General features: G+C 45.3%; 1 protein-coding gene across 14 annotated transcripts in view; it reads right to left on the bottom strand.

The window, feature by feature from the left end:
- LOC128351680 (uncharacterized) overlaps positions 1 to 15039 on the bottom strand; it is a 337204-nt gene that overhangs the window by 23976 nt on the left and 298189 nt on the right. Inside the window, exon 1 of one of the 14 annotated variants that reach the window (XM_053311414.1) lies at positions 7913 to 8050. The exons of the other annotated variants lie outside the window; for them this stretch is intronic. Coding sequence (XP_053167389.1) covers positions 7913 to 7935 — 23 coding nt within the window. The 5' untranslated portion in view covers positions 7936 to 8050. Of the gene's footprint in view, positions 1 to 7912; positions 8051 to 15039 lie in introns of those variants that run through there. 14 annotated transcript variants of the gene reach the window in all.

The raw sequence follows: 15039 nt of genomic DNA, 5'->3' as shown, positions 1-15039 counted from the left end.
TCTGTTGAAAGTCAGGTTTTGATCACTGAGTGACAAATTCCTCCAAAATATGATCTAGAGCTCTTAGCTTTCAAGAGCTAATCTATCTCTATAGGGAGTATAATACTCTGAAAAATTGTCTCCTTTTGAATGGACAAGCAATAAGATTGGACATGAAACAATTCTGCATAGTGAATACAAATGTAACAAAAGATGAACCCACTTCTTCCCTTTTATGGTCATTTCTAGTTAGATTAGGACATTCTTGGTTTTAGGGAATCAAGTATCAAGCTCCTTCTTTTCTCCTGGTTTTAGAAAAGAGTAAATCAATTTCAAAATCTTCACAAAATAAGGCAATGGTTAAAAGCACTTCTTTCCCTCTTCTTTCCCACTTCTTTCCCTCAGAGAGGCATCAGTGTGTGTGAGAGAGACAACTGTAATAATGGGAGAATTCAATTACCCTGACATAGCGTGGGCAAATTGACATGCAGGTATTGACAGAGAGGCCAAATTTCTAGACATGGTAAATGTCTATGCTTTAGAACAGTTAGTCACAGAACCAACCAGAGAGAAGGTAACCTTGGATTTAACCCTGAGTGGTGCCCAGGACCTGGTGCAAGATGTCAGAGTTGGAGAACCACTGGGGAATAGTGACCATAGTGATCCAATTCAGCTTATATGTGAGTGAAGCACTGCCAAGGGAGTCCAATACAAAAGCACTGGACTTCGGAAGAGGAAACCTCAAAAATGAGGGGATTGGTAAAAAGGAAGCTGAAAGGGAAAGTCAGGAGGGTCAAATCACTCCAGAAAGCATAGAATTTATTTAAGACAACAAAAATAGAAGCTAATTTGGAATGTATTCCAAGAAGAAGGAAAGGTACCACCAAGTCCAGGAGGACGCCAGTGAGGCTAACAAGTAGGCAAGCTATTAAAGGGAAGAAGAATTCCTTCAGAAAATGGAAATCCTGCCCAAAGAGAGCAAAAAGGAACACAAACTCTGGCAAAAGAAATGCAGGGAAATAATAAGGGATGCAAGAAGACAGTCTGAGGATCATATCACTAGAAGTGTCAAGGGGAATAACAAACACTTCTTTAAATATGCCAGAAGCAGGAAATCTGCCAGGGAGGCGGTTGGACCCTTAGTTGATGAGGGTGTGAAAGGGATTATTAAGAAGGATATGGAGATTGCAGAGAAGCGGAATGAGTTCTTTGCATCTGTCCTTACGGTGGAGCAAACTGACCATATAAAAACCCCAGAACTGAGCTTCTCAGGCTTGGAGGCTGAAGAATTGGATCAATCTGACGTGACAAGAGAGGATGCTCTACAATCAGGCTTTGTACCAGAAGATTAGAAAGTAGCTAATGTAACTCTAATTTTCAAAAAAGGATCCTGGAGGGATTAGGGAAATTAAGGACCAGTCAGCTTAACCTCTATGCCAAGTAAATTGATGGTAAGTGTACTTAAGGACAAAAACATATAGAAGAACAGGCTTTGCTAAAGGAGAAGAAGCATGGCTTCAGCAAGGGCAAGTCTTGCCTCACTAACCTTTTGGAGTTCTTTGAAAGTGTCAACAGGCATGTGGCTAAAGGTGATCTGGTTGACATAGAGCCTCTTCTCACAAGCAGTGAGAAGGGCAAGAGTGCTGGCTGCAGGAAAGGCTGGGTAAATGTGTCTTCCCCGCAGATGAGCAGTTCTTCCTCCTTGGGCAGGCAGATTCCCAGACAAGCACTGGCTCCTGCCAGTAGCTCTGAGGGTTGGGGTGCAGGGACACCCCACTCCCAGAGCTCTGATAATGAACCACGTGAGTGTTCAGTACATTATTGGGATCCCCCCCCCCGCAGTCTGCCAGCCACAGCTGCTAGCCGTGACTGACACATGACCAGGGAAATGAGGTTAAGGGAGCATTTGCTCCCTTATACCCATTTTTAAGGTTGACTAATTAGGCGGGTTTGCCACCATGCTGCCACCGGGATCAAGTGGATCCCAGCAGTTCACACACACACACACGTGCAAAACTGGGCTCACGGTATACTTGAACTTCCAAAAAGCTTTGGACAAAGTTCCCCACTAAAGGCTCTTGCATAAACTTAGCAATCATGGGATAAGGGGACAGGTTCATGAGTGGATGGACAAGAAGTCAAGGCAAGCGCTCTCTCTTGCTGTTGCTCCCCTGCATTCAGAGGCATCTTGCCTGAGGCTGGAGGTGGCTAGGGGTTTGCAAGGAACCGGCTGGTCCAGTTCGATATGAGTCCAATCTGGATCCGAACCAGACTAGGGCAGTTCAGTCTGGCACCCCCTCGAAACCTCCCCCCCCCCAGTTTGGGGGTGGGTGAGTTCGTGAGCTTCTTTTTTCTGTGCTCCCTGCAGAAATCCGTAATTTGAATTCTCTATTAGCCTTCAGGAGAGCCCTTAAAATGTATTTGTTTGGCCTGGCTTTCGAGGGTTTTTAAATAGGTTTTAATATTTTAACCCAGTTTTGGGGTTTTTAAGTACTGCAATTGTTTAATTCTTGTTTTTAAATGTTTTTAAATTGTTAATTGTTGTTATATTGTTTTTAATTTTTGTTTTAGCTCTTTATTGTTTTAGTGGTTTGTTTTAGATTGTAAACCACCCTTAGTCATTTTGGAAGGGCGGTATACAAACAAAACAAAACAAATAAAAAGAATCATTTATCTTTTAAAACTTACCCCATCCGGGTTCTCCAAGGTAGCAGGGGGTGGTGGTGGTCTGCAGAAGTTCCCCCTTCCCCTCCGCCAGCCTCCCACCCATCCAAAACCAGCCCATTCAGACGTTCTTTGGCCCATTCAGGTCTTTCCCCCACTGGCATGGTGGCCATTTTGGAAGCCACTGCTACTGCGCAATGGGCCTCTGTGTGGCCTGGCATGACCTGGGCCACGCAAAGGCCCATTGTGCAGTAGCAGTGGCCTCCAAAATGGCCGCTGCACTGGGGGGGGGGGAAGGCCCGAATGGGCTGAAGAACAGCTGAAGAGGCCGGTTTTGGACAGATGGGAGGCAGGTGGTGCGGAGGAACCTCCGCAGAACCCCCCCCCCCCAGCCACCTTGAAGAACCCCTGCCCCCCGGAGGGGAAAGTTTGAAAAAATCAAGGAATTTTTTTTTTAAGAAGCTCAAGAAACAAACACACCCCTAACCAGGGGAAGGTTTCAAGGGGGTGCCAGATAGAACTGGTCCGGTCTGGTTTGGGTCCAATTTGGATTCAAACCAAACCAGACCAGCTGGTTCCGTGCACACCCCTAGCCACCTCCAGCCTCATGCAAGATGTCTCTGAATACCAGTTGCAGGGGAGCAACAGCAAGAGAGAGGGCATGCCCTGATCTCTTGCCTGTGGGCATCTCAGAGGCATCTGGTGGGCCATTGTGTGAAACAAGATGTTGGACTAGTTGATCCTTGGGCCTGATCCGGCAGGGCTGTTACTCTCATTTCTACTTAGGGCATTCTTGGTTTTAGGGAATTCCTGGCATCAAGCTTTAAGCTCCTTCTTTTCTCTTAGTTTTATAAAAGAGTAAATCAATTTCAAAATCCTCAGAAAATAAAGTAATGGTTAAAACCCTTGAGAAATGAGAAGCCCTGCAGCCTTGGGAGAGACCATCTGCTTCCCAAACAACCCCCCAGGGTGAGAGACTGCTGTGGGCTGTCTGTTGCTGCTGCTGCTGCCACCTTGAACATCTGCCTGCAGGAGAGGGAGAGGGGAAGGCGAGTCCACCTGCCGGTCCCCTGCCTGACCTGTAGAACTGTGGCCTTTGGCAGTTGAACTGTGGCCTCTGGCTGCTTCGCAGGATCGGGGCCAGGAGTGCGTCAGCAGTTCCAGCCTGTCAGCTGACCAGAGGGCTCTCTCTGGCCCTATATAAGAACACTGCCTGTGGTGGCAGGCTTGCCACTTGCGGAGTCACCACTGAAGGGGCAACACCAAAGGGGGTCACCCTTTGGGGGAGCCATTTTGGGGGAAAGTGAGGGTGTGGGCCAGGTCTCTTGGCCCAGGTATTTGTATATGGGAGGCATTTAATAAACACGCTTCTGTTTTAATTTGTCCTGGGTGAGGAACTTGTATAATGTGTCTGGGCTTATCTGGAGATGGGGAGACAGGGGGCGTGTCCACTGACTGTGGGGCGGCCATTCCAGTGGTGGTGGGGAACAGAAGAAGTAACGTTGGCAGGTCAGCAGGTCGTTACAGGGGAAGGGGACATAGAAATCTAATAACTGTTTTCCCTTCTGGCTGTCCTGCCAGCTCTTTGACCTTGGGGATCAGTGCCAACCACCCATGGAACCTCACCTTGCTCCTCTGTAATGCCAGGTCAGTCCAGAACAAATCAGAAACCATCCATGATTTGATTCTGGATGAAGGTGCCAACCTGGTATGTATTACAGAGACCTGGTTGGGGGAGGCTGGGGGCCCAGTGTGGTCCCGGCTTCTCACTCCAGGGTACTCTGTTGAGGAACGGGTGAGGAACCGGGGGTGGGGAGGTGGACTGGCTGTGGTCTACAAGAATAATATCCCCCTTACCAGGATCCCTGTTAGAGTATCAGACCATATCAAATGTGTGTACTTAGGTTTGGGGACCAGGGATAGACTGGAACTTCTGTTGCTGTACCGATCGCCCTGTTGCTCAACAGAGTCCCTAGCTGAGCTGATGGACTTGGTCTCGGACTTGGTGTTGGATTTGCCCAGGCTTGTGGTGCTGGGTGACTTCAATGTTAATTTCGGGACCAATTTGTCCAGGGCGGCTCAGGAGTTCATAGCGGCCATGACGACTATGGGCCTATCTCAGGTGGTCTCGGGACCGATGCACATTGCAGGTCACACGCTTGATTTGGTCTTTCACTCTGATCAGGGTGGTGTTCCGAGGGTGGGGAATCCTGTGATTTCCCCTTTGTCATGGACAGACCACCATCTGGTTAAGGTTGGACTCACAGTCACACCCCACCTTCGCAGAGGCGAGGGACCTATTAGGATGGTCCACCCGAGAAGGTTATTGGATCACATAGGATTTCAAGAAGCCTTGGAGGGATTCACTGTTGTCTCTGCCGGCGATCCGGTTGATGTCCTGGTGGAGAACTGGAATAACAAACTCACCAGGGCGGTAGACATGATCGCTCCTAAGCGTCCTCTCCGACCCGCTTCAAAACTGGCCCCTTGGTATACGGAAGAACTATGGGGGCTGAAGCAGTGAGGTAGATGACTAGAGCGCAGGTGGAGAAAGACTTGGCTTGAATCTGACAGATTGCAACATAGAGCTCATTTGAAGACCTATGCTCAGGCGATACGTGCGGCAAAGAAGTGATTCTTTTCTGCCCGTATTGCATCCTCAAGTTCACGTCCAGCGGAGTTGTTCGGGGTTGTGAGAGGGCTAGTATGTGCCCCTCCTTCCTTGAATCAGAATTTGGAACCATCTATTACCTGCTGTGATGTGTTTAATGAATTCTTTGTGGGGAAAATCTCTCATATTCAGGCCGACTTGGATTTTGTCTCCACACTTACTTCAGTATCTGATGCAGAGGTATCCAGTGACTCCTCTTATGTGGTTAGGCTGTATCAGTTCCAGTTTGTGACTTCTGAGGATGCGGACAAGCTGATTGGAATGGTGCGGCCCACCACCTGTTCTCTTGACCCTTGCCCGACATGGCTTGTTCAATCTAGCAGGGAGGTTGTTGTAGAAGGCCTGGTAGAGATCATAAATGCATCTCTGAGGGAAGGTAGGATGCCTCCTAGTCTTAAGGAGGCAATTATTAGACCACTTCTAAAGAAGCCTACCCTGGATCCCTTGGACTTGAACAACTACAGGCCTTTCTCCAACCTTCCGTGGCTGGGCAAGGTAATTGAGAGGGTGGTGGCCTCCCAGCTCCAAACAGTCTTAGAGGAAACAGATTATCTAGACCCATTTCAAACTGGCTTCCGGGCTGGCGATGAGGTGGAGACTGCCTTGATCGGCCTGATGGATGATCTCCAACTGGCAATTGACAGAGGAAGTGTGACTCTGTTGGTCCTTTTGGACCTCTCGGCGGCTTTCGATACTATCGACCATAGTATCCTTCTGGAGCGTCTGAGGGGGTTGGGGGTGGGAGGCACTGTTTTGCAGTGGTTCCGCTCCTACCTCTCAGGCAGGTTCCAGATGGTGTCCCTTGGAGATTGCTGTTCTTCAACATCTGAACTTTTGTATGGTGTCCCTCAGGGCTCCGTATCGTCTCCGATGTTGTTTAGCATCTACATGAAACCGCTGGGAGAAATCATCAGGAGATTTGGTGCAGGGTGCTATCAGTATGCTGATGACACCCAAATCTATTTCTCCATGTCAGCATCATCGGGAGAGGGTATAACCTCCCTAAATGCCTGCCTGGAGTCGGTAATAGGCTGGATGAGGGATAACAAACTGAGACTGAATCCAGATAAGACGGAGGTACTCATTGTGCGGGGTCGGAACGTGAGAGACGAGTTTGATCTTCCTGTTCTGGATGGGGTCACACTTCCCCAGAAGGAACAGGTACACAGTCTAGGGGTGCTTCTGGATCCAAGTCTCTCCTTGGTGTCCCAGGTTGAGACAGTGGCCAGAAGTGCCTTCTATCAGCTTTGGCTGATACGCCAGCTGTGTCCGTTTCTTGAGTTAGACGACCTCAAAACAGTGGTCCATCTGCTGGTAACCTCCAGACTGGATTACTGCAATGCGCTCTATGTGGGGCTGCCCTAGCACGTAGTCCAGAAACTACAGTTGGTCCAGAATGCGGCAGCCAGGCTGGTCTCTGGGTCATCTAGGAGAGACCATATTACTCCCATATTGAAGGAGTTACACTGGCTGCCACTATGTTTCCGGGCAAAATACAAGGTGTTGGTCATAACCTATAAAGCCCTAAACAGCTTGGGCCCTGGGTTTTTAAGAGAACAGCTTCTTCGTAATGAACACCACTGCCCACTGAGATCATCAGGAGAGGTCCATCTGCATTTGCCACCGGCTCATCTGCTGGCTACCCAGGGACGGGCCTTCGTTGCTGCCCTGAGGCTTTGGAATACACTCCCTAGAGCAATAAGAGCCTCCCCATCTCTGACATCCTTTCAAAAATCCTTAAAGACACATTTCTTCACCCAGGCTTTTAACTGATATTGTTTTGATTGTTTTGAATGTTATTTTTAGAATATTGTTTTTAAAAAATTAAATTGTGTTTTACATTTCTTGCTTTTAAATTTTTGTTTTGTTTTGTTTTTGTTTTTAATTAATGTTTTACTTTTTAATCTTGTTGTAAACCGCCCAGAGATGTAAGTTTTGGGCGGTGTAAAAACATGATAGATAGATAGATAGATAGATAGATAGATAGATAGATAGATAGATAGATAGATAGAACCATAATTTATAAGTAAAGTAATCTTAAAAATCCAAACCATTAAAACAGTAGACTAATTAACAGCTGAACTCAGATGAAAATATATTTAAAGATATATCCAGCACACTTCCAAGCCACCCTTCAATTTCTGGAAGCATACCTAAACAGAAACAGGCCTTACCTAATTCTCAAAGCAACAGCAAAGAGATCCAGTGTCATATCCTTTGGCTGATTTTCCCAGGACATTGCTGAGAAAGGCCAGTTCCTGCCTGCCATTGACTTTGTTCCTAGCTTCTATGTGCAATGTTCCATGTGTATATGCAGGGTTTTCAGCCCTGCTTCCAGCAGCCCCCACACTATGTCAGGAACCTTCCAGAGCAGCAATGCATGAGACACAAGGGACGGCCACTGGAAGGAAATATCGTCCCTTTCTCACATGTGAGCTGACATGCTTTCCACTCTGGTTATGTGTGGAGGTGTTCAAATGTTACCCATTGTGCTAATCTCCTTTGATAATGTTGCTTTGAACAGGTATCTGCCCAGTGATATCAGCTGGCAAAGTGCCTCATACAGTGAGTGAGGAGTGTTCTCTTAGTTCTCTGTACCTGGAATAGAAAATTCTGATCATTCAGGTGCTGGCAGCTGACATCAGATCTCTCGAGACATTTCAGTGCCTTCCCATCATGGAAAGAAAGCAGTCATCTGAACTCTCTTTGAGCTGATATGCTTCATCTTAATTTCCACTTCCCTGGAAAGGGCTGGGAGAGGCTTATTTTTGCAGTGAATCGTAATATTGTTTGGGTGGCTTGGACAGAACTTCTCAGATGTTTATTGCTGAAAAAATAAATGTCTTGTTATTTGTGCAGCTGACAGTTGGCTTTGTTGTCCTTCCAAATGGGAAGAGAATATGTTGCCTAGACCAAAATACAGCTACATTTTATCTCCCTCCACCCAAGCACTTGGTTTAATACGGAAGGAGCATTCACAAACAGATGGATTACTGCAATAGATGTGAAACGCATTCCTTTCAAAAGTGCCACCCTCCCTGCTACTGAGTGCCTGAAATAGGGTGCCATGGGTAGAACTACAATGAATGTGCACAGATTTTAAATCACTGGGTGAAAATCACATTTTCACAACTACTGATAAGTGGCTGAATAAGGTAACATGTTTTCTGAACAGCCATTATAGATTCCTTTAAAGATAAAGACAAGTAAATTGTGACTTATTATACAAACCAATTGCATATGATGAGTGAAATGCACAACAGATAGTCCAGCACCATGTCAGTCAGCAATTTTAACAAGGATAGTTCATACTTTTGCCAGAAGGAGAACCAGGGGTGTCGCTACCACTTGGCCAGGGGACAAATGTCCCCCAATTTGTCCCCCAATTGGGGACACCAAATGGGGTATCCCCAGATACTCCAAGGTGTCCAGGGACCACCTTGGGGCTCCCTTGTCCCCCCCCCTGGGTACCTAGTTGGTGTACGAAGTGCTCACCGGGCTGGGAGGGCCCCAACAAATGATATGTCTGTGTCCCAACACAGGCAATGCCTCCTGATGCCCCCTGGCAGGGGGCATATTAAAATGTAGTCACAGGGCCACCTCCAACCTTTCTATGCCCCTGATGAGAACTAACCGAAAACTAAGCATCTGAAAAATCCAACCCCTGTGAATATGACATATCTGCATTTTAGCATAAAATGTCCCAAACATGCCATGTTCCCTCTAACAGGAATTCCCATCTGTTGTTGACTACAACTCCCACAATCCTCAGCCAAAGGCCATTGCAGCAGCTGGGGATGCTGGGAGTTGTAGTGAACAGCATCTGAGAATCCCTGTTAGAGGGAACACTGCTGGCAAGTGACAATCTATGGATGCGAAAGCTGGACTTTGAAGAAGCAAGATAGAGAAAGTATTGACGCTTTTGAACTTTGGTGCTGGAGAAGACTTTTGAGGATACCATGGACAGCCAGGAAAACAAACAAATGGATCATACAACAAATCAATCCAGAATTTTCACTCAAGTCACAAATGACCAGGCTCAGACTATCATACTTTGGATACAGCGAAGACCCAGCTCCCTTGAGAAGTCCATAATACTGGGGAAAGTTGAGGGAAAGAGAAGAAGATGACAACCAGCAGCAAGGTGGATGGACTCAATTATGATAGCAATGAATGCACTACTGAGAGACCTTAAAGGCTAAGTTGAAGACAGATCATCCTGGAGAGAATCTATCTATGTGGTATGGGGCATATCTAGCGTAGGGTAGGCAGGGCACGTTCCCCGGGCGCCACTTGAAGGGGGGCGCCATTTTTAAAAATTATTTTTTTAATGGCTTCCAAAAACAAAATTGCCACCGTGCATGCTCAAATGGCCTCTGTGAGGCCCTAGGCCATGCCAGGCCTTGCAGAGGCCATTTGAGCATGCACAGTGGCCATTTTGTTTTCAGCGGCCGTTTCGTTTTTTAAAAATGGCCACTGCACATGCTCAAATGGTCCCTGCAAGGCCCTAGAGGCTAGTGGGGGAGGGGAAATCTTTGCAGACCGCCCCCCCCCGGCCTTTAGGAAGCCCCCCAAAGGGGCTACAGGTAAAGGTTTTTTTTAAAAAAATTAATATACTATGAATCACTGTACACATATTCCATTTGGCACTATGTACAGAGAATCAGGGCTTGTGAATACTGAGCTGAAGCTTATGAGCGAGGATTGTATTCACTGCTCTTACTTTGCTTCTTGTGATAAGTGAGTTAAATGTGATGTCTTAATAATATGGCTATTAATGGTGAGTTTGTCTTTGAATCAATGTGAAATCCTTAGTATTAAGGCCCACTGGGAGTTTCTTGCTCTCTTTCTCTCATTTTAACTATCTTTCTGAAAGACTAGAATATATTCCAAGCAGTGACACAGTTTACTCTGCATATCCTTTAATTATTTTCAGATTATCTGGGAAAAGTCAAATTTTCCATTTATTTTTAAAACTTATATAATAGTGATGCTACAATGCTAGTAGACAATTAGACAGGCACTTCTGTTTAGTTTTCCAGGTACACCTCCACATAGTATTTAGGTATTTCATGAGCCCCAGCATACTGAAATTTGTAGTTTTTCAGCATTTTTTGGTCTGGCTACATCCACTGCTAAATAGTTTTTGAAATATTAAAAGATTAACGAGCTTGATTTTGTATTTTTGAGCTGATATTATGGTAAAGTTACCTGAAAGATGGGTGTCAGATGTTTGGACAGGGGGTGCAATTTCAGTGCTTGCCCTAGGCGCTATTCTCCCTAGATACACCTCTGTATGTGGTCACTAAGAGTCGACACCGACTTGACAGCACTTAATCAATCAATCAATCAATCAATTTTTTTTACACACACACCCACAGTTCAAAGAATGTTATTAAACTGAAATCCTAACTAAAATATTTTAGTACACTGTAATCCAGTCTAAAGTTAACGTATTTGTTTGAACCTGTTTGCATTGATCTCTCTGATCCATAGACAAGCACAGGAGCACACAGAGCATCTGGGGCTATGTCCACAGAGCAAGTGGGAAGGCAGAATGAGAAGAGGGACTGAGTTCAGAACCCATCTCCTTCTCCCAAACAGCCAATCAGTAGGATTTTATCACTTTAAAAGAGGCTGTGTGTGTGTGTGTGTGTGTGTGTGTCTGTCTGTCTGTCTGTCTGTCTGTACAAGCCCTGGTCTCTGTACTGGAGAGGGGAATTGTGCACGCAGAACCAAGTTGTACATGTGATTTCCCATTTAGCTAGTGATGCATATGAAGAGGCCTCCTTCTAGATGTGAACTGCCTATAGCTGGATTGGGGTGAGAGAATGGAATTTTACATGCCTGTGTTGAGGAAAATAGAAAAACATGCTTTTGGGATGTATGTGTGTGCAATGTAATATGTATGGCTTTTTGGATGCACTTGTGTAATACATATAATAAATGTATGGCTGTACGTAAGTAGTTGATAGAGATATATTTAATTATGTATGTATAGCTGTGTATGCATTTAAGGACTGGGCTTATTAAATATTATAATAAATAATATAAATATATTAGCCTTGAAAAGGAATATTGCAGGTGAATGGTCCCCATTGTGGGGCATTTCCTCATACAGGAAATTGGCAGTTTTAGAAGGTCCAAGGAAGCATTTTCGTTCACCAGGCTTCTAAAAGAGATGAAGACTGGCTGCTGTCAGTACTCCATAGCATGGGTGGGCTCACTTTTGTCTTGTAAGGTCTAACTTTTTTTAAAAAAACGAGAATCCCCATGGTCCCACTAATGTGTTTGAAATTTACCAAGCAAGAGTGCACACTAAGGAGCTCTTAATGTTTAAGGCATGTCTAATCCATCTGCTTTAGAATCCTGAGTACTCTTTCTTACTTAAGAACATCAGCACTTTTCTGGTTCAGCTGAAGACTCACCCTGTCCAGAATTTTTTAAAAGAGCCTCTGCAACCAGCACAAGCTAGGTAATCTGCCCATTAGCCAGTGGTCCAACAGTAGACTACAACCTATACATGGTTCTCCTCCTTCATTTTATCCTCACAACTACCCTGTGTGGTAGGTTAGGCTGAGAGAGAGTGGCTCTCTCTCAAGGTCACCTGGTGAGCTTCCTGGCTGAACGGAAATTTGAACTGAGTCTCCACAGTCTACTTTCCACCCACTCTCACCCTGAAGTGTACACCGGTCCTTGTTTTATCAACTTTTTTAATTTTACTGCAGATTTTTTTTAAAAAAAATGTCTATTTATTGATTAGATCATTTATATTATTGTGGCCTCATGGGCAGAAAGGCAGGATAAATGTTTAGAAAAATAAATAAATGGTAAATTAGCAGTCTTCATTATTGGCTTTAATGTAGATCACTTTCATAGTTTATCAGACATCAGAAAGTTCTGCGCAAGCCCTATTTAATTTGTCTTTTCATTGGCCTGCACAGAGGGTGGGGGAGAGAGAGAGAGAGAGAGAGAGAGAGAGAGAGAGAGCACATGTTCATACAAGGCAGTGAACACTGGCAGCTCTCAGCACTGAAGATCTCTAAGACGCTGGCCCCAGATGAATAGTTCCATCTTTGGCAGTGATCCACATCCACACTTGTATTTCTTGTGCCTGCTGTGACCTAGTTGTGCCATCGATCATTTCCCTATGGCTTGGAGATGTGAATTAAAGCAGGCAAGCCGACATCAGGGCATCAAAAGGGAGGGAGAATTTTGGCTTGATTGGTGGGAGGAAGTATAATCCCATCACACTCTCAAGACATTTCACAGTTCACCTTCTTGTCATCAAAGGTGTCAGGTTAGATCAGGAAAAGAAACCTATTAGAGCAGACTGGCAGAACTTTTCCTGATTGGCTTTTTTAGCAGAATAGTACCTGACAAAGAAGCAGAAGATGATAGAATCGAGGGCCAGAACACTCTTGCCCATGAGACTCCCTTACCCAATACTAAAGCCTTATTGACTTTGACGCATGAGGACAGGAGGCCCTCTTATCAAAGCCACTGTGAAATTGGATCTCCAGTTCAAATAATGAATTTTGCCAGGTCATCGTGGTTGTAATTCGTTTGTCACAGCTGCACTAGCTAGCTACCTAGTTTTACCAATACCCCCTTATCTTTTTCAAATCTCTCTATACAACCATAATGGCTAGTGTTGCATTATATCTAGCCGTCCTTTATGTTTTGTTGATTAGAAGTTTGTCCCAGTTAGAGATGTGTGGAACTGGTTCTATTCGGACCCAGTTCAAATTGAACTGGGCCAGTTTGACTGGTTCAGACTCAAACCGAACCAGCCCCCCAGAAAGGGGAGCCAGTCTGAGTGAGTGGCCCCGGTTTGAATGGAGCCAGTTCAGAACTGGTTCGGCGGTTAGAGGGGAATGCTTGTAAAGGGGAATCCGGCAGTGAGCCCTTGAGCTGGCCTGGTTTGATGGAGAACTGGCTCAACTTCGAGGTGGTTCACACATCCCTAAAGGAGGGTTCCGGTCCAAGTTAAAACCCCTGGTTCTAAAAACTGGCTCACAGGCCAGCTCAGGGGGTATACTTGTAAAGAGGGATCCAGCTAGGTTTCCCCTTAACAAGTAAAGGGAATTCACTAGCCTAAGAAGAGAGGTGGGTGGCAAAAGGGGAATCTTTTAGGTTTAGTTTCCTGTCAGTGGGCATGGTGATAAATCTCATGGACAGGGGCATGGACAGGGATCCATCTTATTTGTTTGTTATTTCTCTGTGTAAACTGCCCTGAGCCATTTTTGGAAGGGCGGTATAGAAATTGAACTGTTATCATTATTATTATTATAGAAAAACAAGTCAAAATAATCGACATAGCAATACCAGGGGATAGCAGAATAGAAGAAAAAGAAATAGACAAAAATCACAAAATACAAAGATCTACAAATTGATACTGAAAGGCTGTGGCAAAAAAAGACCAAAATAATCCCAGTGGTCATTGGCGCCCTGGGTGCAGTTCCAAAAGACCTTGAAGAGCACCTCAACACCATAGGGGCCACAGAAATCACCATCAGCCAATTACAAAAAGCAGCTTTACTGGGAACAGCCTATATTCTGCGACGATATCTATAATAACCAACAGTATTGATGATAAAATTCTGGCATCCCAGGTCCTTGGGAAGGACTTGATGTCTGGATAAAACAAACCAGTCAATAACACCTGCCTGACTGTGTAACATTTATTTATTTATATTTTTTGGTTTTGTTGTTGTTGTTGTTGTTGTTGTTGTTGTAGGTTGTAGTGGTGGGGCTCCTCCAATCCCCTCACCAATCTCCCAAATGACAGGCCGGGCTGAGAGTGAAGGCCTCTGCCTGGTGATGTAAATGGCCTCTGCAAACCAGGCTGCAGCCAGCCCTGACTGTCATTTGTGAGGCCAGCGGTGGGGGGTGTTGGAGGAGAGCTCACCATCGCCTCTGGTGTTGCCGCAACCGCCATCCCTATCAGCCCTGCTGGTGGAAAACTAAAGGTAAAGGATTCCTGTTTCATTGTTGCCCCCTTTCTTAGGCTAGGGAATCCCCTTTGCTTGTAAGGAAGAATCTGAGCTGGATTTCCCTTTACAAATATACCCCCTGAGTCAGCTCACAAGCCAGCTTGGCCAGTCTGATTATCAGACCGGACCTGGTTCAGTCAAGCCCGGGTCAGGTTGGGTCAAGTCCAGTCCAAATGGCCAGTTCGCACACCCCTATCCTCTAGCTGAGTTACAATATAGCTGTTTTGTGTCTCATGTTGTTGGATGCATTTGTTGGCCTCATTTTCATTGATTCTTTAATTGCTGTGATTTAAAAGTAAAATAGTGTATCATCATATTGTGAGTTTGGGGCAGTTAACTCTTTTATGAGTTAATCACTGGGTAATGAATGAAAAGACCCAGAGGATGTTTTGCTAATGAAACTGACCATCTGAATAAGCAACACTGCGATGGGTCTATCAAAAAGCATGCAGGACTCACTTGAAAAGAGGGGCTGGAGGCAATATTATTCGCTTCCCCATCCCCATTTCCTTGCAAGGTGTGTGTGTGTTTAGCCAGAGTGAGAAGAGCAGGGAAGCTGCTAGATGAAAAATACTAAAGGAAGGATTTTAGAGATTGCCTGGAATGAATCAATGAAGGCAGAGAGCATCTCAGGATGTAGGGTTTGTTTTGTTTCTGTGATGTAATCTGCTGCTCACTTCTAGGAATGATCTATTGTTTTCCCAGCTTCATCCAATGCTCCTAATATTA

Source organism: Hemicordylus capensis, chromosome 3 (assembly GCF_027244095.1).
Source record: "Hemicordylus capensis ecotype Gifberg chromosome 3, rHemCap1.1.pri, whole genome shotgun sequence".
Taxonomy (NCBI): Eukaryota; Metazoa; Chordata; class Lepidosauria; order Squamata; family Cordylidae; genus Hemicordylus; species Hemicordylus capensis.
The sequence above is the reverse complement of the archived record's forward strand: the minus strand, read 5'-3'. Positions and strand labels throughout refer to the sequence as shown.